The 25,244-nt window shown below is 47.2% G+C and overlaps 11 protein-coding genes across 11 annotated transcripts; 2 read left to right on the top strand and 9 right to left on the bottom strand.

Annotated features, from left to right (window-relative positions):
• Positions 1-297: 297 nt before the first annotated feature.
• RhiXN_03816 (Retrotransposable element Tf2 protein) lies at positions 298-1,857 on the bottom strand (the record flags this gene model as incomplete). The annotated part of the gene is made up of 2 exons (XM_043323633.1): positions 298-1,076; positions 1,107-1,857. 2 exons carry the CDS (start codon positions 1,855-1,857, stop codon positions 298-300), a joined length of 1,530 nt encoding a protein of 509 aa, XP_043176052.1.
• An 861-nt stretch (positions 1,858-2,718) lies between these two features.
• On the bottom strand, positions 2,719-5,943 carry RhiXN_03817 (Retrotransposable element Tf2 protein; the record flags this gene model as incomplete). Its single annotated transcript, XM_043323634.1, has 7 exons — positions 2,719-3,689; positions 3,739-4,429; positions 4,489-4,814; positions 4,856-5,092; positions 5,139-5,460; positions 5,510-5,551; positions 5,611-5,943. The coding sequence occupies 7 exons, from the start codon at positions 5,941-5,943 to the stop codon at positions 2,719-2,721; spliced, it is 2,922 nt and encodes a 973-aa protein (XP_043176053.1).
• Positions 5,944-6,068: 125 nt separating this feature from the next.
• Positions 6,069-6,726, bottom strand: RhiXN_03818 (Retrotransposon-derived protein PEG10; the record flags this gene model as incomplete). Its single annotated transcript, XM_043323635.1, has 3 exons — positions 6,069-6,207; positions 6,252-6,597; positions 6,642-6,726. The coding sequence occupies 3 exons, from the start codon at positions 6,724-6,726 to the stop codon at positions 6,069-6,071; spliced, it is 570 nt and encodes a 189-aa protein (XP_043176054.1).
• Positions 6,727-6,750: 24 nt separating this feature from the next.
• Positions 6,751-8,701, bottom strand: RhiXN_03819 (uncharacterized protein; the record flags this gene model as incomplete). Its single annotated transcript, XM_043323636.1, has 2 exons — positions 6,751-7,424; positions 8,452-8,701. The coding sequence occupies 2 exons, from the start codon at positions 8,699-8,701 to the stop codon at positions 6,751-6,753; spliced, it is 924 nt and encodes a 307-aa protein (XP_043176055.1).
• Positions 8,702-9,104: 403 nt separating this feature from the next.
• RhiXN_03820 (Zinc finger, CCHC-type) lies at positions 9,105-10,630 on the bottom strand (the record flags this gene model as incomplete). The annotated part of the gene is made up of 2 exons (XM_043323637.1): positions 9,105-9,746; positions 9,815-10,630. 2 exons carry the CDS (start codon positions 10,628-10,630, stop codon positions 9,105-9,107), a joined length of 1,458 nt encoding a protein of 485 aa, XP_043176056.1.
• Positions 10,631-13,124: 2,494 nt separating this feature from the next.
• On the top strand, positions 13,125-15,761 carry RhiXN_03821 (Retrotransposable element Tf2 protein; the record flags this gene model as incomplete). The annotated part of the gene is made up of 1 exon (XM_043323638.1): positions 13,125-15,761. One exon carries the CDS (start codon positions 13,125-13,127, stop codon positions 15,759-15,761), a length of 2,637 nt encoding a protein of 878 aa, XP_043176057.1.
• A 554-nt stretch (positions 15,762-16,315) lies between these two features.
• RhiXN_03822 (Retrotransposable element Tf2 protein) lies at positions 16,316-18,883 on the bottom strand (the record flags this gene model as incomplete). The annotated part of the gene is made up of 2 exons (XM_043323639.1): positions 16,316-17,152; positions 17,195-18,883. The coding sequence occupies 2 exons, from the start codon at positions 18,881-18,883 to the stop codon at positions 16,316-16,318; spliced, it is 2,526 nt and encodes an 841-aa protein (XP_043176058.1).
• A 139-nt stretch (positions 18,884-19,022) lies between these two features.
• Positions 19,023-19,613, bottom strand: RhiXN_03823 (Retrotransposable element Tf2 protein; the record flags this gene model as incomplete). The annotated part of the gene is made up of 1 exon (XM_043323640.1): positions 19,023-19,613. The coding sequence occupies one exon, from the start codon at positions 19,611-19,613 to the stop codon at positions 19,023-19,025; it is 591 nt and encodes a 196-aa protein (XP_043176059.1).
• A 113-nt stretch (positions 19,614-19,726) lies between these two features.
• Positions 19,727-20,914, bottom strand: RhiXN_03824 (Retrotransposon gag protein; the record flags this gene model as incomplete). Its single annotated transcript, XM_043323641.1, has 1 exon — positions 19,727-20,914. One exon carries the CDS (start codon positions 20,912-20,914, stop codon positions 19,727-19,729), a length of 1,188 nt encoding a protein of 395 aa, XP_043176060.1.
• Positions 20,915-22,142: 1,228 nt separating this feature from the next.
• On the top strand, positions 22,143-22,733 carry RhiXN_03825 (Retrotransposable element Tf2 protein; the record flags this gene model as incomplete). Its single annotated transcript, XM_043323642.1, has 1 exon — positions 22,143-22,733. The coding sequence occupies one exon, from the start codon at positions 22,143-22,145 to the stop codon at positions 22,731-22,733; it is 591 nt and encodes a 196-aa protein (XP_043176061.1).
• Positions 22,734-24,486: 1,753 nt separating this feature from the next.
• RhiXN_03826 (The BTB (BR-C, ttk and bab)/POZ (Pox virus and Zinc finger) domain) lies at positions 24,487-25,141 on the bottom strand (the record flags this gene model as incomplete). The annotated part of the gene is made up of 2 exons (XM_043323643.1): positions 24,487-24,527; positions 24,574-25,141. The coding sequence occupies 2 exons, from the start codon at positions 25,139-25,141 to the stop codon at positions 24,487-24,489; spliced, it is 609 nt and encodes a 202-aa protein (XP_043176062.1).
• Positions 25,142-25,244: the final 103 nt, after the last annotated feature.

Consider the following 25,244-nt stretch of genomic DNA (forward strand, 5'->3'; position numbering starts at 1 on the left):
TTAGTGGAGTGGCTGTTGAGAAATCCTGCAATCAGTAGGCTGCAAGCTGAGGGACACAACTGTACAACAGCTGTATAGTCAACGCGCAAGAATACAAAACTTGAATTCAGTCATTAAAGGTGTATACATTATGTAGAAAATAATGCACGTATATACAAAATAGCGCGCCCATTGAATTATTTCTACAACAATTCTATGTACCACCTGTATATTGAAACCAAACCACAGAGTAATGTGGTACATAGGCTTACACAAGCAATTTCAAGTTTCAATTTGTTTTGTTGGTTCTAATCTATTTCAGTGATATAGATGACGCATAAACTTGGCATTAAATGTAGGACCTCTATCTGAAACTGTACTCCTGGGAAGGCCATGTAATTTCCAGATGTATGTAATGAATAAGTTGGCAATGTCAATAGCCAACGCTGTGGATTGGGTAGGAATAAAGTGAACCATTTTTGAGAATTGATCAATGACAGTAAGGATGGCATCAAAGCCTTCTGAAACCGGTAATCCTACAATCATGTTGTAGGCTATATCTTCCCAGGGACGTTCAGGGATTTGCAATGGCTTTAGCAGTCCTACAGGTACTTGATTTGTTGGTTTGGACCTGATACAGGTTTTGCAGTGACTGACATAAGAATTGACAAACTTTTTCAGCAATGGCCAGTAATAACTCCTAGAAATAAGTTCTAATGTCCTGGCTTGTCCTGGGTGTCCCGCTGCCAAGGCGTCATGCCTAGATTCTAAAATAAGGTTCCTAATGGTATTGTCTTTGGGTACAAAGATTTTTCCCTGATACCATAGTAACCCTTCTTTCAATTCCCAATCCAAGATCTTTTCCTTGTTCTGGAGTTTGTGCAGAATTTCTTTCAGTTGGTCATCCTTGTAAATAGCTTTGCCGATTAGGTCATTGATCTCTTGATCTGGAGTAATAGATGCAATAAAAAGTTCCGGTTTCAGGAGAACCTGGTTCTCTACCCCCCCTTCAAGGGGTACCAAATCATAGCGTTGAGAAAGGATATCCGCCTTTTTATTCTGTGCCCCAGGCCTGTAGATAATCTGGAAGTTGTAGTCTACTAAGAAATTTGCCCATCAAATTTGACGTTTGTTCAGGGATTGTGACGTAGAGAAATACTCCAAATTCTTATGATCTGTTAGAACTTGGACTGGTAACTCTGATCCTTCCAGTAAATGGCGCCATTCCTTAAATGCCCTAATGACTGCTAGTAATTCCTTGTCAAAAATATTGTAGTTCTTTTCAGCTGGGGACAAGGATTTTGACAGGTATGCCACAGGGGCCAATTTTCCCTCAGAATTGCGTTGGGATAGTATGGCTCCTGTTGCATAATCAGATGCGTCGCATTCCACATAGAATTGTTTTGTTGTATCCGGTTGTAGAAGCAATGGTGCTGACGTAAGACATTTTTTCAGGCCGTCAAAAGACTGTTGTTCTGCCAAGTCCCATCTCCAAACACTATCTTTCTTGAGCAGGTTGTACAAGGGTCGTGCCATATTGCCAAAGTTGGGGATGAATTGTCTATAAAAGTTCACAAATCCTAAGAATTCCTGGATATTTTTGACATTTTTAGGTGTTGACCAATTCATTGCATCTGTGACTTTAGACTGATCAACTTCTATGCCAAACTCCAATATGATGAACCCTAGGTAATCTATTTTCTTGGTGTGGAAATGGCATTTTTCAATGTTGCAGAAAAGATCATTGTCCTGTAGCCTCCTAAGTACTTCTTGCACATGTGCTTCATGATCTTTTTCATTCAGGGAAAAAACTAAAATATTGTCCAGGTATATAATGACATAGACATCCAGAAGGTCTTGGAATATTTTGTTCATCATATCTTGAAAAGCCGCCGTGCATTTGTCAATCCAAAAGGCATGACCAAGTATTCAAATAGTCCATATTTTGTTTTGAAGGCTGTCTTCCATTTGTCACCTTCTTTGATTCAAACTAAATTATATCCTGCCCTAAGATCAAATTTGCTAAAGATCTTGGCACCTTGTAATTTCTCAATAAGGTTTTGTGGTAAGGGCAGAGGATAGACGTTTTTCTTGGTCATACTGTTCAGATGCCAATAATCCACACACATGCGTAGTTTCCCATTTTTCTTTTTGACAAATAATATGGGAGAGTGTCGTGACCCAACTGTAAGGTTGGTCACACGCTAGTGGGCGGGCTTTATGGCCGTACTACTACAGACACTGCTTATGTAACTACTTAACTAGGCTATACTACTACCGCTTAAGGCGGTCTACTGCTTCTATACTACTGCAAGGGGGCCTTAGGCCTGGGAGGTGTGGTGAGTAAGGTAGAGAGGTTACTACTGGTGACTAAGGGGGCCGGCTACTTAGCTGGCTGGATATCCTCCTCAATGAATTTGAGACAAGGTAAAATCGACTTGGTGTTTCCAAGCAATTTCCCTGCTGTATATATACAATGCACACTATCTACATGGTCTGTGCGCGTGAGAGAAAGAAGTATGAAAGACAAATGAGAAGCGTGCTGCGGACTGCGCAGAAGCGTGGATTTCTCCTAAGCGCCCTTGGCACGGCATCTCGGCGCGGCATCTTGGCATAATAAGCGCCAAGGTCACATGATTCAAAAACAAAGATATAGAGTCCGTAAAAAATACTAAAAATAATAGAAAAAATAGGCGATTCCAATGGTATAATCAAGGGGATTGTAACATTGCCCCCCCCTTAAAGGCTCTTGGCGGCGTCACAAGCCTTTCTGAGTCTGGCTTGGTTAAAGCGCTTGACTTCTTCCTGGCTGTGTTCCAGGAGTTCTTCTGGTTCCCACAAATTGTCTTCTGGCCCGTATCCTTTCCATTTGATCAAGTAGAACCATTTCCCTCGTTGCCTTCTGGAGTCGATGATCTGCTCCACTTCATATTCTTCTTCCCCTTCAATTGTTTCTGGCAGGGGTTGTTCCGGGAAGGGTTGACTGGGCGATTCATGAACTCTGGATAGCAGTCCTACGTAGAATACGTTGTGGACTTTTAAGGTTTCCGGAAGTTTCAGGCGGTACGCGTGGCTGGATATTTGCTCTAGGACTTCAAATGGGCCTAGTCTCTTAGGGTCCAACTTGTTGGAGTTGGTTCTGAGCTCCACGTTTTTTCCATCCAGCCATACTTTTTTGCCAATTGCGTATTCTGGAGTTATTCCTCTGATCCCTGCCATCCTTTCCTTTGTTAGCCTTAGAGCGGATTCTGCCTCTTTCCATTCCTGAGCTAGGGTGTCAGCTACATGGTCAGCTTCTGGAACATTTGCCGGTACGTTGGATGGGCTCATGATGGGGTTTCTTCCATAGACAAGTTCGAAGGGGGTTTTCCCAGTAGCCGAGTGTCTAGCGTTGTTGTACGCATATTCTGCTAACGGTAACCAGGTAGCCCAGTCTGAATGGTCTGCTGCAACGTAGGATCTGAGGTAGAACTCGATGAATTGGTTCACCCTCTCTGTCTGTCCGTCCAACTCCGGGTGGTAGGCTGAGGAGAAGGCCGGATTGATTCCAAGGCGTTGGTACAGTGCTCTTAGGAATTTCCCTGTGAACGTTGTTCCGCAGTCTGAGACTGTTTTGACCGGTAATCCGTGTAACTTCCACACATGGGTGATGAACAGGTCTGCTAGTCCCTTGGCTGTGATTTTTTTGTGGTTGGGATGAAGTGACCAAACTTCGAGAAGGAGTCAATTACCACTAGGATTGCATCGTATCCATTAGACTTGGGGAATCCTGTGATGAAGTCATAGGATATTGTGTGGAAGGGAAACGGGGAACTTCTAAGGGTTTTAGGGAGATCACAGGAGCGTGTGCGCGGCGATTAGCTTGGCAGATAGGACAGCATTCTACCCATTCCTTAGCGGATGACTTCATTCCTGGCCACCAGTAGTTACGGTTCAGGAGTTCTAGGGTTCTTTGTTGCCCGGGGTGTCCTGCCAGGGGGGAATCATGGAATTCTTTAAGCAATCGTTCCTTGATGGGCTCTGAGTCTGGGACCACCAGTTTTCCGCGGTACCATAGGAGATCTTCTTCCCAATCATAGTCCCGATAGGCCTTCCTAATTGATGGAGGTGCATTGTCTGCATCCTCTGTCAGGAATTGGATAATAGGTTCTAGGGATGGGTCATCCTTCAGCTTATCTTGGATTTCCGTGACAATCTCAAGTTCTGTTTCTGATGTGTTGGCAAAGACTTCTGCTGGTAGCATGACTTCCGGTTCTTGGGGGGAATCAACATAGTCTGATCGTCTGGATAGGGCATCTGGCTTCCCTGACTGCTTTCCGGGGCGGTAGTGGATTTCAAAGTTAAAGTTGCTCAGGAAGATGCGCCATTGTGCGTGTCTGCGGTTAAAAGTCCGTGCCTGCATCCAGTAAATGCGCCATTCCTCCAGGGCCTTGATGATTGCTAGGAGCTCCTTATCGGGGTATCATAATTAGCTTCAGCCCCGGAAAAGGATTTAGACATATATGCTACTGGATGCAACCAATTATCCGGACCCCTTTGGCTGAGTATAGCCCCCATTGCTACTCCTGATGCGTCTGTTTCCAGATAGTAAGGCAAGCTGGGGTTCGAGTGGATCAGAACTGGTGCTTTGGTGACTAAGGCCTTTAATTCCTGGAAAGCCTGTTCTTCCGCTACGTTCCATGACCACGGTGATTCCTTTTTGGTGAGGTTGTGCAGGGGGCGCGCAACAGAGCTGAAGTTGGGAATGAAGCGTCTCAGGTAATTGACAAATCCTAAAAAGGCCTGGACTTGCTTGACCGTTCTGGGTTGTGGCCACGACGTAACCGCCTCGATTTCTTTTGGTCCATTGAGAATCCGGCTGGGGAGATGACAATACCAAGGTAGTCCACTGTTGTGACGTGGAAGTGGCACTTGGAGAGTTTGCAGAACAACTGGTTTCTCATCAACCGTGATAGGACTTCCCTGACATGGGTTGGGTGGTCCTTGGGGTCTTCTGAGAAGATCAAGATATTGTCCAAGTAGATAACCACAGTGACGTCGATGAGGTCCCTAAACAAGTCATTCATGAAGTGTTGGAAGGCGGCCGGGGCGTTGGTAAGCCCAAAGGGCATTACTAGGTATTCAAATAGCCCGTACTTGGTTCTGAACGCGTCTTCCACTCATCTCCTTTCTTGATCCGGACATATTGTATCCCCATTGTAGGTCTAGCTTTGTAAAGATCTTGGCATGTCTGAGCTTAGCCATGAGATCGTCTTGTCTTGGCAATGGGTAAACGTTTTTGTGGGTGACCTTGTTTAGCTTCCTGTAGTCAACTACCAGTCGGAGAGAGCCATCTGCTTTTTTAACAAACATAACGGGGGCGCCAGCAGAAGAGGTACTAGGACAAATCTTTCCAGTTGCCAATTCTTCGTCTATGTGTTGTTTAGCGCCTTGGACTCCGCGTCTGTCATGCCATAGATAGGACCGGGGAGAGTTTGGCATCTGGAATAAGGTCTATTGCAATATCATATTCCCTGTGTGGGGGTAAGACCTTGAATTCCTCTTCTCCAAAGACTTGGGCAAATTCATGATACTGGGGTGGAAGGTTTGCCAGAGGGTTGGGGTCTGCTCTTCCTCGGAGGCAATTGTTACCTGTTCAGGGAACGTGACTGTGCCTTGCTGCCAATCAATGAGCGGGGATTCACTTGTGAGCCAGGTCATGCCGAGTATTGCTGGGGTGTTGCCTATCGGGCAAACTAGGAAAGGAATGGAATGGGTGTGGCCATTGGCCGAGACCGTGAGGAGTACCTGGTGCCAAATGCAACCAGTCTGTGAAATGGTACCATCTAACATTCTCACTACTCGTGGATTTTCAAGTAGGGTTTTGGGGATTTTGTATTTTTCCACAATCAAGGGGGAGATAAAGTTCAACGTGGCTCCTGAGTTGATGAGAGTTTTAAGGGTGTCCGCCGGTTGATTCGACATAATCAGATCAAGATATAGTAATGGTTTTTTATTTGAATCAAGAGCAATAGAAACAAATTCAATAACCGGATCTGATACATGTGATTCTATAGATTTCACCAAGGGCTTGACGGCAGTCCTTGGCTTTATTCTTTTTCCGACTCTACTACTTCTCCCACCTTGGCGGCTTCCTTGATGGTGGCTTTCCATCCATTGGGACACTGTTTGATCCCATGCCCCTTTTGGCCGCACTTGACACAAAGGCCAGACGCGCGGCGGCGATCCCTTTCTTCCGGTGTGACATAATTAGGGTCCTCTGAGAGGCGGACCCGTTGGGTGGTGGTAGTGGGGAAGTGGCCACGGTGGCCGGGGACTTGGCAGGGAGCTTCTTGGGACGGTTTTCCTTGTTTTCCCGTCGAGTGTTGTCAATTTTGACCAAGGCGGCGAATATGGCCTCTAGGTCGTTGTCGGGAATGTTGTCCTTGGTGGACAGGAGTTCTTTGACCTTCCAATGAAGGCCGTGCGTGAACTGGGCAATGTACGCCTCAGTGTTCCAGTCAAGTTCTGCCATGAGGTTGCGGAATTCAGTGACGTACTCAGACGTGGTGGTTGTCTGAGTAAGCGCGGCAATTTTTCTGGCGGCCGCCCTCTTTGCGTCTGGATCGGCAAAGGCTTCTTTGAATTTGGCCGTTAAGGCCGGGATAGTAGTTGGGGGTTACCCTCGCCCTTGATGATTGTCCCTATGATAGGGAGAGCCCAGTCGGCAGCCTTGTCAGTCATGTGGTAGAGGATCCACACAACCATTTGTTCTTCTTCATCGAATTGGTCTCAATGAAGCGCGACCCACAGTAGCATGCGGTCTAGCCACTGTGTTGCCTTTCTTCCCCTAGAGTCCCCCTTGTATGGGTCGGGGAGCTCCATTTTGGGCCGCTTTACGCTGGACCCTGAATCAAATGGGGTGAGGGAGCTGAGGCTCCGCTTAGGCGTGTCGCAAGGCTCCCTTTTGGGGACTCGCCTGGGTTCTTCCTCTTCTTCTGAGTCAAAGCCCATTCCTCTTGATGGGCGGAAAGGGGCCTTGAGTCCAGGCCTAACCATTCCTGGAGTGTGCGCTTCTCCCCCTGTATGTGTGGGGGGAGTGATAGGCCCAGTCGATGGGCCAGGCTTGGCTTGGGCTCCGCCCTGATCCTTGTCTCCAACGAGGTTGTTGGTCTCCTTACATATGGCTTTGAGCTCAGAGAGCTGTTGGCCTTGAGTGTGGATTTGGGCCTGTAGGGACCCAACTTGGCTGGTGAGGGTTTGGATAGCCTTGAGGAGAGAGGCAAGGGTTGGCTCCGGTTCCATTCCGGGCAGGTGTTGCGGAGGGGGTGATGGGCCGCGAGAGGGTGGTTGGGAGCGGGCTGCCACGGAACGTTGACTGGAACGGCTGGTAGGACGGGAGTAGGGATGAGGGACGCCAGAGCGTGTGGAGGGAATAATGAATACGGCGTGGGGAAGATAGGTGCCTGATACAGGACTTATGAGCGGTTTTTACACAGTATGTATACGCTAAACCCTTGCGTCAAATACCTAGCGTTGGACAATCCCTACAACAAATCAACAGATCTGGCAATCGTGATATGAGCGGGTTTTTTGCAAGCGGGTACTTCAGCTGACTAGGGTCGCTAACTGCAGAGTTCCGGCGAAACTCGTGGTATGCGGACAATAGGACTCGTTAGCCTTATAGCAATTCGGTACTACGTGGGGGTGGGGGACTTTTGATTATTATGTCCCGCAAGGTAGCCCCGATCACGGTTTTTTCCCTTGTGCTAGTACTAGGAGTCTTCTTGTTTGTCGATCAAGCCTACAAGAAAGTCAATTTTACAATGTTGTGACCCAACTGTAAGGTTGGTCACACGCTAGTGGGCGGGCGCTTATGGCCGTACTACTACAGACACTGCTTATGTAACTACTTAACTAGGCTATACTACTACCGCTTAAGGCGGTCTACTGCTTCTATACTACTGCAAGGGGGCCTTAGGCCTGGGAGGTGTGGTGAGTAAGGTAGAGAGGTTACTACTGGTGACTAAGGGGCCGGCTACTTAGCTGGCTGGATATCCTCCTCAATGAATTTGAGACAAGGTAAAATCGACTTGGTGTTTCCAAGCAATTTCCCTGCTGTATATATAGACAATGCACACTATCTACATGGTCTGTGCGCGTGAGAGAAAGAAGTATGAAAGACAAATGAGAAGCGTGCTGCGGACTGCGCAGAAGCGTGGATTTCTCCTAAGCGCCCTTGGCACGGCATCTCGGCGCGGCATCTCGGCATAATAAGCGCCGAGGTCACGTGATTCAAAAACAAAAGATATAGAGTCCGTAAAAAATACTAAAAATAATAGAAAAAATAGGCGATTCCAATGGTATAATCAAGGGGATTGTAACAGAGAGGCCATTGGGGACTTAGATGGGCAAATTAAACCAGCCTTGAGTTGTTTTTTGATGGTTTCCTTAAGTTCCGCATCTTCCTTGGGCCTAGACTGTATATGGGACCATGCCGGGGTTTTGCGTCAGGGAGCAACTCAATAGCAATATCATAAGGACAATGAGGCGGCAATTTGGATGATTCCTCCTCAGAAAAGACCCTGGAAAATTCCTGATAGGGAGTAGGGGTTTCTTCTGTTGCCTTAAGTTCCAAGACAGCAGGTACCAATAAACAATTATTGGAACAGTATAGTGAGTTAAAGACAAGGGTATGCTTTTCCCACAAAATTTGGGGATTGTGCTTTTTCAGCCATGACATTCCTAGGACTAGTTGATGATTGCCAATGTTTGAAATGTGGCATTCTAATTCTTCAGTATGACTGCTAATGGTACACTTGAAGCAAGTGAAATGGGTAATTTGGCCCAAGTCAATTTCTTGACCATCTATGACACATAGTTTTTTGGAGTTTGATGTTGATAGGCGGGAAGTCAATATGTTTCTACTAAGCAAGGGTGGATGAAGCAAGACGTTGCTCCGGAGTCAATCATGGCTTTTCCCTGAAAGGGTTTAGCCAAGAAGCTTGATTTTTGAGTTTTAGGAGATTCACACGGATTTGCAGTAAACAATGCATATATTTGAGAGGAATTACATAATGAGAATATTTCAAGATTGTTGTTTACATGGTGCAAATCCGCAAGCATACAGCCAAGTGCCTTACTCCTTAGTTGGCCTTGGCTTTTCCTTTTCCCAACTCCTCCTCATCAGAGACAACTTCAATCCAATTTTCTTCTTTAGGCCTTTCCCAAGACCATTCAATGTTAGCCACATGTCCAGACATGGGTTTTGAGGGACAATTGCGTGCAAAGTGGCCTTTACCGCCGCATACATGACAGGTGAGATTTGTAAAGCCCCTTCCATCAAGGTCCATGGGGCCTGGGCCCTTAGAATTTGAAGCTAAAACAGGGACAGGGGCAACAATAGGCTTTACTGGGGCAGCGGCAGCAGGGCGCTCATCCTTTTTTAGAGATGGGAAGGGAATCATAGTGTCCTTGGTTTCTCCATTCCACCTAACATTTGGCATGTTGCCAGAGGTTGTACAAACAATGGAAGTGATAGCGCCTTTCTTGGCGCAATGAGTGGTGGGATCAATCATGTACACATTATCTCCCACATTGAGACAAGTGGGAGTGGGACTGGGACTGGAAGCAGAAGTGGGGACAGCAGTGGCAGGGGCGCAAATAGTGGAAACCAACGGATTAGACAGGCGAGTGGATTCAATATGATTTGCAATCTCCTCTGCCTTATCATAGACTTGCTGAGCCGTGGCGCGACGCCATTGAAACATGGTGGAGAGCATGATGTCCTTGATGTCATTTTAAGGCCATTGTAATACTTGTCACGCAGTGTCTCATCACTGTACCCAAGAGAGACTGAGTACTGTTGGAATTCACAAGTATACTCCTGGACCAAAGCTTTCTGCCGCAAGTTGTTCCATTTTTGGCAATATTTCTCATTGCAATTAGTATCCACATAATGTTTGGTAAATTCAGCCCAGAAAAAATTGATATCCTCCAATAAGGGGACTGCTTCTCCCCTGAACACCTTCCTTTCCTTATATGGACGGACCCAGTCTTCAGCTGCACCCTCAAAGTATGATGTGACCCACAAAATCTTTTCCTTGTGGGAACAGTTTGCTCCTTTTGCTCTTATGTAAGCCTGACAAGCAATGATGAAATTTAGGGCATCTTCTTTTTTACTGCTAAACTTGTTAGGCTTGGCAAACTTTAGATTGGAGCTAGAAGTAGGTGGAGGAATATTGGAGGTGGTGGCTGTGCCAGGAGGTGGAGGTGGGGCTGTGGGACAAATGGTAGTCATATGGAGTAGCTGATCCTGTACAGCCTGGATGGATGAAGCGGCTCCTTGGATCTGATTAGAATAAAAAATGTGTTGATTATGCAATTGCTTGCAATGTTCTTCCAATTCAGCCCTTAATAGAGCTAATTGATCCCCTTGTGCCTCATAGGCTCCTTGCAACTGCAAGAATTCCTTTTTTAATACAATCATATTCTGTGCTACCATATCAAGGAGTTTGCAATCCAACATTTGATCAAAAGACATGAGGGAATATACATGAGGTGGCACAGCCACAGGTGCAGGAGTATGAGTACGTGAAGAAGGGGCAGACCACCCCAATTGGATTTGGGAGGGAGTTAGATTAGTCTCTCCCATCTTGCCCAAACCAGGCATTGTCATATGAGACTGCAAAAAACTCATATTCCTTGTAATAATGGATATGCCCTTTCCCGTCTTGGGTGATATCCTGAATAGAGCAATGGAAGTTATCTAACTCTAGCTCTTTTTCCACCAATAGTTGGTCTTTTTCCTTGATGCGCCTTTCTTGCTCTTCAATTGTGAGAGATAGATCTTGTGTTATAACCTCCTAACATATACCATTAGAACCGCCCAAATTTTCTATTATTTTTAGTATTTTTTACGGACTTAATATCTCATGTTTTTTGATCACGTGATTGCGGCGCTTATTTATGCCAAGATGCCGTGCCGAGATGCTGTGCCAAGGGCGCTTAGGAGAAATCCACGCTTCTGCGCAGTCTGCAGCATGCTTCTCTTTTCACATGTAGGCTTCTATTCACACACGCACAGACCACATGTAGTTAGTAGTATTGTCTATATATACAGCAGGAAAATTGCTTGGAAAACCCAAGTCAATTTTACCTTGTCTCATATCCATTGAGGAGGCAACAGCCAGCTGAGTAGTTGGCCCCCCCAGAAGTTCTGCTGACGCATCACCCCTTACTTAACTCACCACACCTTCAGGCCTAAGGCCCCTCCGCGTTGCCAGTAGATAGTTAGTTGTTGCCATAAGCAACTAGTTAGTAGTAGATAGCCTTACGTAGTTAGATTGCATACTCCTGTGTAGTAATACGGCCACAAGCGCCCGCCTTCACCAGTGTGTACCCACCTTACAGTGGTGTACAACATTGTAAAATCAACTTCTGTAGGCTTGATTGACAACAAGAGGACTCCCAGTACTAGCACAAGGGAAATAACCGTGATCAGGGCCACCTTGTGGAGCAGAATAATCAAAAGCTCCCCACCCCCACGTAGTACCAACTTGCTATAAGGCTGACAAGCTCTAATTGCCCGCATACCCCAAGTTTTGCCGGAACTCAGTAGTCAGCAACCCTAGACCGCTGAAATACCCTTGCTGAAAACCTGCTCATATCACAACCACCAGGTCTGTTGATTTGTTGTAGGGACAGTCCAACGCTAGGTACTAGACGCAAGGGTTTAGCATTAGTATACTACAGAAAAACCGCTCATAAGTCCTGTTACAGGCACCTTTCCCCACGCCGTCTCCACAATTCCATCCACACGCTCTGGCGTCCCACACCCTTACTCCCGTCCCTCCAGCCGCTCCTCTCAACGTTCCGTGGCAGCCCGCTCCCAACCACCCTCTTGCGGCCCATCACCCCCTCCGCAACACTTGCCTGGAATGGGACCGGAGCCAACCACTGCCGCTCTCCTTGAGGCTATCCTCAACCTCACCAACCAAGTTGGGTCCTTGCAGGCCCAAATATCATCTCAAGGCCAACAGCTTGCCGAGCTCAAAGCCATATGCAAGGAATCCGCCAACCTCCTTGGTGACAAAGACCAGGGAAAACAAACCCAGCCTGGCCCATCAACTGGGCCTGTTACTCCCCCTACCCACACAGGAGGAGAAACCCACACTCCAGGAACAGTTAGGCCTGGGCTCAAGGCCCCATTCAGGCCATCAAGAGGAACGGGATTTGACTCCAAGGAAGACAAAGAACCAAGGCGCCCTAAAAAGGAGCCTCAAGGAACGCCTAGAAGGCACCTTGGATCCCTTACCCCCTTTGATGCAGGGTCCAGCGTGAAGAGGCCCAAGATGGACCTCCCTGACCCATACAAGGGAGACATCAGGGGTTGCAAAGCCACCCAATGGCTGGACAGAATGATGCTCTGGGTAGGATCAATTTGACAAGGAAGAGCAGATGGTTGTGTGGATTCTTTACCACATGACCAATAAAGCCGCGGACTGGGCGCTCCCCATTATTGGGGCAATCATTAAGGGCAAAGGAAACCCCCCTACCACCATCCAGGCCCTAACGGGCAAATTCAAGGAGGCGTTTGCCAACCCAGATGCCAAGAGGGCCGCTGCCAGAAAGATTGCGGCACTCTCCCAAACCACCACAACCTCCAAGTACGTCACGGAGTTCTGCAACCTCATGGCCAAATTAGACTGGAACGAGGAGGCCTATATTGCGCAGTTCACGCGGGGCCTCCACTGGAAGGTCAAGGAATTGTTGTCCACCAAGGATAATATCCCCAACAAACTTGAAGCCATCTTTGCAGCTTCAATTAAAATAGACAACACCCGCCGCAAAAATGAGAACCGCCCAAAGAAGGCTCCCGCCAAGTCCCCAGCCACGCCAACCACCTCCACCATTACCACTCAACGGGTCCGCCTATTGGAAGACCCCAACTACGTCACACTGGAGGAAAGGGACCGCCGCCGCGCATCAGGGCTGTGCGTAAAATGCGGTCAGAAGGGTCACGGCATCAAACAATGCCCCAACGGCTGGAAAGCCACAATCAAGGAAGCAGCCAAGGTGGCTGAAGATGTTGAGTTGGGAAAAGATTGAAGTTGAGGACTGCTGCCAAGCCCCTGACTCAGAAAAAGGACATTATAGTAGATAGCATGGAATTTGTAAATCTTGGTTTAGACTCAAATAAAAAACCACTTCTTTTTATCGATCTATATATCCAGAACATCCCAGCAGAACCTCTTACAACCCTCATTGACTCAGGAGCCACATCAAACTTTATCTCCCCCTTGATTGTGGAAAAATACAAAATTCCAAAAACCCAACTTGAAAATCCACAAGTTGTGAGAATGTTAGATGGTACTATATCCCAGACTGGTTGCATTTGGCACCAGGTTCACCTCACGGTTTTGGCCAATGGCCATCCCCACTCCATTCCCTTTCTTGTTTGCCCAATTGGCAACACCCCAGCAATTCTTGGCATGACTTGGTTAACAACCAAAGCCCCCCTTATTGACTGGCAACAGGGACTAATCACCTTCCCCAAACAAGCACAGATTGCCTCTGAGGAAGAAGCGGACCCAGATCCTTTGGCAGACCTTCCCCCTCAGTATCATGAATTTGCTAAAGTCTTTGGCAAAGAAGAATTTAAGGTCCTCCCTCCACATAGGGAGTATGACATATCCATAGACCTTGTCCTGGATGCCAAATTATCCCCAGGACCTCTATATGGCATGACTGATGCTGAATCCAAGGTGCTAAAGCAGCACATTGACAAAGAATTAGCAACGGGCAAGATCCGCCCCAGCACTTCTTCCACCGGCACCCCAGTCATGTTTGTTAAGAAGGCAGACGGGTCTCTTAGGCTGGTTGTGGATTACCAAAAACTCAATGACGTAACCCACAAAAATGTATACCCACTCCCAAGACAGGACAACCTCATGGCAAAGCTGAGACATGCTAAAATATTCACAAAGCTTGATCTACGCTGGGGTTACAACAACATCAGGATCAAAGAAGGAGATGAATGGAAAACAGCCTTCAGAACCAAATACGGCCTCTTTGAATATCTAGTCATGCCGTTTGGCCTCACCAATGCCCCTGCAGCATTCCAGCACTTCATGAATGATCTATTCAGGGACCTCATTGACGTCACCGTGGTTATTTACTTGGACAACATACTGATCTTCTCAGAAGACCCCAAAGACCACCCAACCCATGTAAGGGAAGTCCTGTCATGGCTACTAAGAAATCAACTGTTCTGTAAACTCTCCAAGTGTAACTTTCACGTCACCACAGTAGACTACTTAGGCATTGTCATATCCCCTGCTGGCTTCTCCATGGACCAGAAAAAGATCAAAGCAGTCACATCTTGGCCACAGCCCAAAACGGTCAAACAGGTCCAAGCTTTCCTAGGGTTTGTCAACTATCTCCAACAGTTCATTCCCAATTTCAGCTTGGTGGCACGCCCCCTCCACAACCTCACAAGGAAGGAATCCCCGTGGACTTGGGGAAACCAGGAAGAAGAGGCGTTTCAGGAATTAAAAACCCTTGTCACCAGATCCCTGGTCTTAATACACTCCAACCCCGCACTCCCTTATTATTTAGAAACAGATGCATTGGGAGTGGCCATGGGAGCTATTCTAAGTCAAAGAGGATCAGATAACTGGTTACACCCCATTGCCTATATGTCAAAATCCTTCTCAGGTGCCAAAGCCAACTACGACACCCATGACAAAGAACTCCTGGCAATTATCAAGGCTCTAGAGGAATGGCGCATTTTCTTGGAGGCAACCAACAAACCGGTACAAGTGTTCACCAACCACCGTAATCTTGAGTACTGGATGCAGGCAAGGACATTCAACCGGCAACACGCAAGATGGCGGGTATTCCTGAGCAATTTCAACTTTGAAATCCACTACCGCCCAGGAAAACAGTCAGGGAAACCGGATGCACTGTCCAGAAGGCCCGATTACGTAGATATACCACCGGAACCAGAAGTCATGCTACCTGCGGAGGTCTTTGCCAATACATCAGAGGAGGAAGTAGAGATTGTCATGGACATTTGTTCAAAACTCAGAGAAGATCCATCACTTGAGCCCATCATTAAATTCCTGACAGAGGACGTCAATGACGCACCCCCATCCATCCGCAAAGCCTATCAAGATTATGACTGGGAGGAGGACCTCCTATGGTACCGTGGGAAACTAGTTGTTCCAGACGCAGAACCCATCAAGGAAAGACTAATGAGGGAATTCCACAACTCCCCCTTGGCAGGCCATCCAGGGCAACAAAGGACACTGGAATTAGTTGGCAGAACCTACTGGTGGCCCGGAATGAAGTCCACGACCAAGGAATGGGTTGAATGCTGTCCAATATGCCAAGCCAACCAACAAGCCCACGCCCCTGTTATTGCTCTGAAACCCCTAGAAGTTCCACCATTCCCCTTCCACACCATCTCATATGACTTCATTACGGGTTTTCCCAAATCAAACGGGCACAACGCAATTCTAGTGGTCATTGACTCCTTTTCTAAGTTTGGGCACTTTATTCCAACCTCAAAGAAGGTCACAGCCAAGGGCCTGGCGGATCTGTTTGTCAGCCACGTATGGAAGTTGCATGGACTACCAATCAGGACCATCTTGGATAGAGGCACCACGTTCACGGGAAAATTCCTTAGGGCCCTCTATCAGAGATTAGGGATCAAGCCATTGTTTTCCTCAGCCTACCACCCAGAGTCAGATGGTCAGACAGAACAAGTGAACCAGTTCATCTGTTGTACACCACTGTAAGGTGGGTACACGCTAATGAGAGCAGGCGCTTATGGCCGTACTACTACACTGGCTTATGTAAGGTAACTATCTAAGGCTATTCTACTAGCGCCTAAGGCACTCTACTTCTAACTACTGGCGGCAAAGGGGCCTGAGGCCTGGGAGGTGTGATAGGTCAAGGGGGTGGTGAGCGTCTGTGAACTTCTTAGGGGCCGGCTACTTAGCTGGCTGGATACCTTCTCTAATGAGTAAGAGACAAGGTAAAATTGACTTGGTGTCTCCAAGCAATTTTCCTGCTGTTTATATAGACAAGGCACACTATTTACATGGTCTGTGCGCGTGAGAGAAAGAAGTATAGAAGACAAATGAGAAGCCTGCTGCGGGCTGCGCAGAAGCGTGGATTTCTCCTAAGCGCCCTTGGCACGGCATCTCGGCGCGGCATCTCGGCATAATAAGCGCCAAGATCACGTGATCGAAAAACAAAAGATATCAAGTCCGTAAAAAATACCAAAAATAATAGAAAAATCGTGCAATTCCAATGGTATAAGTAAGGAGGTTATGACATTGCCCCCCCCTTAAAGGCTCTTGGCGGCGTCACAAGCCTTTCTGAGTCTAGCTTGGTTGAAGCGCTTGATCTCTTCCTGGCTGTGATCCAGCAGTTCTTCAGGTTCCCATGAATTGTCCTCTGGTCCGTACCCTTTCCATTTAATCAAGTAAAACCATTTTCCCTTTTGTTGCTTAGAGTCAATGATTTGTTCAACCTTGTATTCTTCTTCCCCTTCTATTGTTTCAGGAGGGGGTCTTTCTGGAAAAGGCTGACTTGGGGATTTGTGGCTCCTAGATAATAATCCCACATAGAACACGTTATGGATCTTCAGAGATTCCGGTAACTCTAGGCGGTAGGCGTGGCTAGAGATTTTCTCAATGACTTTGAAGGGGCCAAGTTGCTTGGGGTCTAGCTTGTTTGAATTGGTCCTAAGTTCAACATTCCTCCCATCTAGCCAAACCCTTTTGCCTATTGAGTATTCCGGCACAATTCCTTGATTCCTGCTCATCCGTTCTTTGCTCATTCTCAGGGCTGCTTCCGCCTCCTTCCATTCCCGGGCTAGGGTATCTGCTATGGCATCTGCTTCCGGTACATTGGCTGGGACGTTTGACGGGTTCATTACCGGGTTTCTTCCATAAACCAGTTCAAAGGGGGTTTTCCCGGTGGCAGCATGTTTGGCATTATTGTACGCATATTCTGCCAAGGGGAGCCAAGTAGCCCAGTCTGAGTGATTGGCTGCTACATATGATCTGAGGTAAAACTTGATGAATTGGTTAACTTGTTCTGTTTGGCCATCTGATTCCGGGTGATAAGCCAATGAGAAGGAAGGTTTGATTCCCAATTGTTGGTAAAGGGCTTTGAGGAACTTTCCTGTGAATGTGGTTCCTCAATCCAATATGGTTTTGACTGGTAATCCATGAAGTTTCCACATGTGGGTAGTGAACAGGTCTGCTAGGCCCTTGGCTGTGATCTTCTTTGTGGTCGGGATGAAATGGCCAAATTTGGAAAAGGAGTCAATTACCACCAGGATTGTGTCGTGCCCGCTAGATTTGGGAAATCCTGTAATGAAGTCATAGGATATTGTGTGGAACGGGCAGGGGGGAACTTCTAAGGGCTTCAGGGCAATGACAGGGGCATGGGCGCAACAATTGGCTTGGCAGGTAGGACAACATTCCACCCATTCTTTGGCGGATGACTTCATTCCTGGCCACCAGTAGTTGCGACTCAGGAGCTCCAGGGTTCTTTGTTGTCCAGGATGCCCTGCTAGGGGTGAATTATGGAATTCTCTGAGCAAGCGTTCTTTCAGGATTTCCAAGTCTGGGACCACTAGCTTCCCTTGGTACCAGAGTAGGTCTTCCTCCCAATCATAATCCCTATACGCCTTGCAGATGGACAGGGGTGCATTATCTGCGTCTTCTGACAGGAACTGGATGATGGGTTCCAGGGAGGGGTCCTCCTTCAGTTTTCCTTGGATTTCTGTGACAATTTCAAGTTCCGCTTCTGACGTGTTGGCAAAGACCTCTGCTGGGAGCATGATTTCTGGTTCCTGAGGGCTGTCTGTGTAGTCCAACCTTCTGGACAGGGCGTCTGGTTTTCCTGACTGCTTTCCTGGGCAATAGTGTATCTCAAAGTTGAAGTCGCTCAGGAAGATCCGCCAGCGCGCGTGCCTTCTGTTAAATGTCCGTGCCTGCATCCAATATTCCAGGTTTCTATGATCTGTGAAAACCTGGATTGGTCTGTCTGTTGCCTCTAGGAAAATCCGCCACTCTTCTAATGCTTTTATTATGGCCAGGAGCTCCTTATCGTGGGTGTCATAATTAGCCTTGGCGCCGGAGAAAGATTTAGACATGTAAGCCACCGGGTGTAAGCAATTGTCTTCCCCTCTTTGGCTAAGGATTGCTCCCATGGCTACCCCGGATGCATCTGTTTCCAGATAGTAAGGGAGTTCAGGGTTAGAGTGGACCAAGACCAGTGACTGGGTGACAAGGGATTTCAGTTCCTGGAATGCATCCTCCTCTGGTTTACCCCATGACCAAGGGGTTTCCTTCTTTGTAAGATGGTGTAGGGGGCGCGCTACAGAACTGAAATTGGGGATGAAGCAACGGAGATAGTTCACAAATCCTAAGAAGGCCTGGACTTGTTTGACTGTCCTGGGGGTGGGCCATGACGTGACAGCCTCGACCTTCTTCTGATCCATGGAAAATCCGGCAGGGGAGATCACAATGCCTAGATAGTCGACCATGGTAACATGGAAGTGGCATTTAGACAACTTGCAGAACAGTTGGTTCCTCATTAGGCGGGACAGGACTTCTTTCACGTGGTTTGGATGTTCTTCCGGTTTGTCTGAGAAGATCAGGATGTTGTCTAGGTAGATCACTACGTTCACGTCTATCAGGTCCCTGAACAAATTGTTCATAAAATGTTGGAAAGCGGCAGGGGCGTTTGTGAGACCAAATGGCATGACTAAGTATTTGAATAAGCCATATTTGGTTCTGAAGGCCGTTTTCCATTCATCGCCTTCCTTGATCCAAACATTATTGTATCCCCAGCGCAAGTCCAATTTGGTGAAGATTTTGGCATGCCTGAGTTTGGCCATGAGGTCATCCTGCCTAGGAAGCAGGTAAACGTTCTTGTGCGTGACGTCATTTAGCTTCCTGTAATCAACTACCAGTCTTAGCAAGCCATCTGCTTTTTTTTACAAACATGACTGGAGCGCTGGCGGATGAGGTGCTGGGTCAAATCTTGCCCGTTGCCAATTCCTCATCAATGTGCTGCTTCAGTGCCTTAGATTCCGCATCCATCATACTGTAGATGGGGCCAGGGGAAAGTTTGGCGTCTGGGACAAGATCTATGGAGATGTCGTATTCCCTGTGTGGAGGTAGGACTTTGAACTCCTCTTCTCCAAATACCTTGGCAAATTCATGATATTGAGGGGGTAGGTCTACTAAGGGGTCCGGGTCTGCTTCCTCTTTGGAGGCAATTTGTACCTGTTCAGGAAAGGTGACCAGTCCCTGTTGCCAATCAATTAGAGGGGATTCCGTAGTCAGCCATGTCATGCCTAGAATTGCGGGTGTGTTGCCTATGGGGCAAACAAGGAAAGGGATAATGTGGGAATGGCCATTGGCCAAGACCACAAGTTGAACCTGGTGCCAAATGCAACCAGTCTGAGATATGGTACCATCTAACATTCTCACTACTTGTGGATTTTCAAGTAGGGTTTTTGGGATTTTGAGTTGTTCTACTAAGGAGGGGGAAATAAAATTGGAGGTGGCGCCAGAGTTGATAAGGGTTTTGATAGGGTCTGTTGGATAGTCACGCAGTGTCATCTCTAGAAAGAGTAACGGTTTTTTGTTTGAATCCATTGCAATATTTACAAACTCCAAGATAGATACATGCGTTTCTATTTTTGAGACCAAGGGCTTGACGGCAGCTCTTGGCCTTACTCTTTTTCCAATTCCACAACTTCTCCTATCTTGGCGGCCTCCTTGATTGTGGCTTTCCAGCCATTGGGGCACTGCTTGATCCCGTGTCCCTTCTGTCCGCACTTGACACAGAGCCCTGATGCGCGGCGGCAGTCCCTTTCTTCCGGGGTGACGTAGTTGGGGTCCTTGGATAGGCAGACCCTAGTGGTGGTAGTGGAAGTGGCCACGGTGGCCAGGGACTTGGCGGGTGCCTTCTTTGGGCGGTTCTCCTTGTTTTCCCAGCAAGTGTTGTCAATTTTGACCAAGGCGGCGAATATAGCCTCAAGGTCATTGTCAGGAATATTGTCTTTAGTGGACAAGAGTTCCTTTACCTTCCAGTGAAGGCCGCGCGTAAACTGGGCAATGTACGCCTCAGTGTTCCAGTCAAGTTCCGCCATGAGGTTGCGGAATTTGGTAACGTATTCAGACGTGGTGGTTGTCTGAGTCAGCGCGGCAATCTTTCTGGCGGCTGCCCGTTTAGCATTGGGGTTGGCAAACGCCTCTTTGAATTTGGCCATTAAGGCCGGGATAGTAGTGGGAGGGTTCCCCTTGCCCTTGATAATGGCCCCTATGAGGGGGAGCGCCCAATCGGCTGCCTTGTCTGTCATGTGGTAAAGTATCCACACGACCATCTGCTCCTCTTTGTCAAATTGATCCCTGTGTAGGGCTACCCAAAGCAGCATGCGGTCCAGCCATTGTGTGGCCTTGCGTCCCCTGGTGTCTCCTTTATAAGGGTTGGGGAGATCCATTTTGGGCCTTTTTACGCCGCTTCCTGCGTCAAAGGGGGTAAGGGAGCTGAGTGACCGCCTAGGCGTTCCCTGAGGCTCTTTTTTGGGTTGCCTTGGCTCTTCTTCTTCCTTGGAGTCAAACCCTGTTCCTCTTGAGGGGCGGAAGGGGGCCTTGAGTCCAGGCCTAACCGTGCCTGGAGTGTGGGTTTCCCCTCCTGAGTGGGTAGGAGGGGTGACAGGCCCAGTCAATGGGCCAGGCTTGGTTTGGGCTCCGCCCTGGTCCTTGTCACCAACAAGGTCGTTGGTTTCCTTGCATATGGCGGTGAGCTGTGTGATTTGCTCACCTTGGGATTTGATTTGGTCCTGCAAGGACCCAACTGTGGCTGTGAGGGCTGTGATAGCCTCAAGGAGAGCGGCAAGGGACGGCTCTGGTTCCATCCTTGGCAAGTCTCGCAAAGGGGGAGATGCGCTGCAAGAGGGCGGTAGGGAGTGGGTTGGAATGGAGCGTCTAGAGGAGCAACTGGAGGGACGGGAGTATGGGTGTGGGGCGCCAGAGCGTGTGGAGGGAATATTGGAGACGGCATGGGGGAAGTGGTGCCTATATCAGGACTTATGGGCGGTTTTTGTGTAGTGTGTGGGCGCTAAACCTTTGCGTCAAGCACCTAGCGTTGGATAGTCCCTACAACAAATCAACAGATCTGGCAATCGTGATATGAGCGGGTTTTCTACAAGCGGGTGTTTCAGCTGACTAAGGTTGCTAACTACTGTGTTCCGGCAAAACACGTGGTATGCGGGGGATTAGAGTCCTTCTGCCTTATAGCAATTTGATACTACGTGAGGGTGGGGGTTTTTGATTATTCTACCCCGCAAAGTGGCCCTGATCACGTGATTTCCCTTGTGCTAGTACAGGGGATCCTCTCCTTGTCAAACAAGCCTACAAGAAGTCAATTTTACAATGTTGTACACCACTGTAAGGTGGGTACACGCTAATGAGAGCGGGCGCTTATGGCCGTACTACTACACTGGCTTATGTAAGGTAACTATCTAAGGCTATTCTACTAGCGCCTAAGGCACTCTACTTCTAACTACTGGCGGCAAAGGGGCCTGAGGCTTGGGAGGTGTGATAGGTCAAGGGGGTGGTGAGCGTCTGTGAACTTCTTAGGGGCCGGCTACTTAGCTGGCTGGATACCTTCTCTAATGAGTAAGAGACAAGGTAAAATTGACTTGGTGTCTCCAAGCAATTTTCCTGCTGTTTATATAGACAAGGCACACTATTTACATGGTCTGTGCGCGTGAGAGAAAGAAGTATAGAAGACAAATGAGAAGCCTGCTGCAGGCTGCGCAGAAGCGTGGATTTCTCCTAAGCGCCCTTGGCACGGCATCTTGGCGCGGCATCTTGGCATAATAAGCGCCGAGATCACGTGATCGAAAAACAAAAGATATCGAGTCCGTAAAAAATACCAAAAATAATAGAAAAATCGTGCAATTCCAATGGTATAAGTAAGGAGGTTATGACATCATTGAATTCTACCTCCGTTCCTATGTAACCGCGGATCATTCAGACTGGGCTACGTGGTTGCCTTTGGCAGAGTACGCGTACAACAACGCCAAACACGCGTCCACAGGGAAAACACCTTTTGAGTTGGTCTATGGAAAAAATCCGGTGATGAATCCCTCCAACGTACCATCCAATGTGCCAGAGGCAGATCAGTTAGCAGATACCTTGGCCAACAAATGGAAGGAAGCCAAATCCGCCCTCAGAATGAGCAAGGAGAAAATGGTCAGGGACAAAGGGACTGTACCTAAGTATTTGATTGGCAAAAAGGTCTGGCTAGATGGAAAGAATGTGGAACTGAGGACCAATTCCAATAAACTGGACCCTAAGAGACTAGGCCCTTTTGAAGTCTTAGAAGAAATTTCCAGTCACGCATATTGCCTAAAGCTGCCGGAAACTCTGAAGATCCACAATGTATTCTACGTGGGGCTATTATCCAAGGTCCATGAATCTCCTAGCCAACCGTTTCCAGAACGTCCCCCTCCAGAAACAATTGAAGGGGAAGAAGAATACAAGGTGGAACAGATCATCAACTCCAAAAGGCAACAAGGAAAATGGTTCTACTTGATAAAATGGAAGGGCTATGGACCAGAAGATAACTTATGGGAGCCAGAAGAACTCCTGGAACACAGCCAAGAGGAGATTCAACGCTTCAACAAATCACAACTGAAAAAGGCTTGTGTCTCTGCCAAGAGCCTTTAAGGGGGGGGCAATGTTATAACCTCCTAACATATACCATTAGAACCGCCCAAATTTTCTATTATTTTTAGTATTTTTTGCGGACTTAATATCTCATGTTTTTTTTGATCACGTGATTGCGGCGCTTATTTATGCCAAGATGCCGCGCTGAGATGCCGTGCCAAGGGCGCTTAGGAGAAATCCACGCTTCTGCGCAGTCTGCAGCATGCTTCTCTTTTCACATGTAGGCTTCTATTCACACACGCACAGACCACATGTAGTTAGTAGTATTGTCTATATATACAGCAGGAAAATTGCTTGGAAAACCCAAGTCAATTTTACCTTGTCTCATATCCATTGAGGAGGCAACAGCCAGCTGAGTAGTCGGCCCCCCCAGAAGTTCTGCTGACGCATCACCCCTTACTTAACTCACCACACCTTCAGGCCTAAGGCCCCTCTGCGTTGCCAGTAGATAGTTAGTCGTTGCCATAAGCAACTAGTTAGTAGTAGATAGCCTTACGTAGTTAGATTGCATACTCCTGTGTAGTAATACGGCCACAAGCGCCTGCCTTCACCAGCGTGTACCCACCTTACAGTGGTGTACAACATCTTGATTATGGGACTCAAGGTTGGCAATGAGATTTTTTTGCTCTTGAAGATCTGCCTTGTATATATTATTGAGGCGCTTGGCAAAGGACTTGTGGTGTTTAATATGGGCTATTGTTTGGACTAGCCCTGGTTCTTCAATACAAGCAATGTGTTCTTCAAGATTATTAATGCAACCAACTAGCACGTGATTGATGTTGTTGATGGTTTTTTTGAGGTAGAGATAGCAGGTGACAATGGAGTAGGGCCAAAAGATGGCAAAAAGGATAAGATCTAGAAAGTCAAACACTAGGATGCGTTCCCAATATAGATCAGTACTTGGTCAAATAGATAATCAACGGGTTTATAGTTCAAGCTACTAACTGTTTGCTTTCCCACTAGCGTTAAACAATCCTTTTACTAAAATCAACAGCTGTGTACAAGCGTGATATTAGTCAGGTTTTTTGTAAGCAGAGGTTCAGCTGACTAACAGCGTATGACTAAAGGTGCAGACACCTTGGTATGCGGACAATTGCTGGCAAAGGGCTATCCCGCGACCGTACTGGTACTTGTATTCCTGTCTTTGATTATTACACAGGGGCTACAATGTGATACCATTTCGGGTTTTGGTGCTTATCTAAGCGCAGTTCTTGTTTGTTGACAAGAGTACAAGTATAAAGACTTGACCTAGTGTCACAACTAAGCTCAGACCTATGATACAAGTAGGTTTAAAGTCCATGGCCCTATCACCAATGGACTATGAAGCAGGGTAGAGGGCCAACTGAGGGCCAAGGGGTATGAAGTAGGGTAGAGGGCAACAAGGCCTGGGTTATGGATTTCTTAGTAAGGTGCACTGATGGCCAACTAGGGGCCTGGGCAAGGGATAGGAGTAAGCTTAGGATGAATTGACAAAGAGGTCAAGTCTTGCTGTTTTAGCGGCAACTTGACCTGGTTTATATACATGAGAGAAGCCACATCAAAACCAACAGAACAAAACAACAAGTCATTTACAATTTCACATCATATATCAAATATATCATGTGATCTTGATGAGTCATGAATATATACCAAGAAAGGAAAATGTCTTGGAAAAAAGGTAGAAAATAGTAGAAAATCATGTCATGCCAATGAAGGTCATGACAGCAAGCCCAAGAAAGTGCCCACGTAGTGGGGCACCTCAGATGTCCCTTTGTCACATTGTCATGGCAAGATTGAGGCCAGCACTTGCCGCAGCTGAGGCCATAAAAGAAATCAACATCTTTGGGGAGCATTGGTCTACTCTTAAAGTGAAAGAGAATGTCAAAGAGGGCCTTTGATCTCATTGCTTGTAAGTTCATCATGCAAATCAATTTCAGCAAGGGATATGTGTGAACGTATTCTTGTAACTTGCTCAAGTCACAAAAGTTTGTTTTGCCAATGGCAGCAGTAACAAGGGGTGCAACTGCGCTCTTGGTCTTAGTGAGATTGAATTGCACTGCTAATTGGTATGTTTGTATAGGATCCAATGAGAGTGGTTTATGAGGAGAGCCATCCATAGCAACAAGTTTGTCAATGACCTCAAGAGCACCCCCAACATTGTACTTTTGGGTGATTAACAAGCAGATAGGAAGCTCATCTAGGCTAATCGTAACCGGAAGTCTGTTGGGGTAAATAAACCAAAGCAAGTACAAGACATTGCTTGCGTTTTTGGTCAGCTGAACAGTGTCCTTCACAGTACTAGCGGTAAACATGTTGCTGAAAACGGAGGATGCAATTTTAAGAATGGTAGAGTGTACCACAAATTTGATGCCATTGTTGGACTGCAAAGTGAGATCTCCGCCACTTGGGGGCTTGAAAAGTGGTTGCATGGTATGATTTTCTTAGGATGAATTCAAAGTGAAAGGGATTGTCAATTGGGCTCTGGTCCAATAAAATCTATAGTGTGGTGGCTTAATGATGCAGGGTTGGACC

This window comes from Rhizoctonia solani, chromosome 1 (genome assembly GCF_016906535.1).
Source record: "Rhizoctonia solani chromosome 1, complete sequence".
Taxonomy (NCBI): domain Eukaryota; kingdom Fungi; phylum Basidiomycota; class Agaricomycetes; order Cantharellales; family Ceratobasidiaceae; genus Rhizoctonia; species Rhizoctonia solani.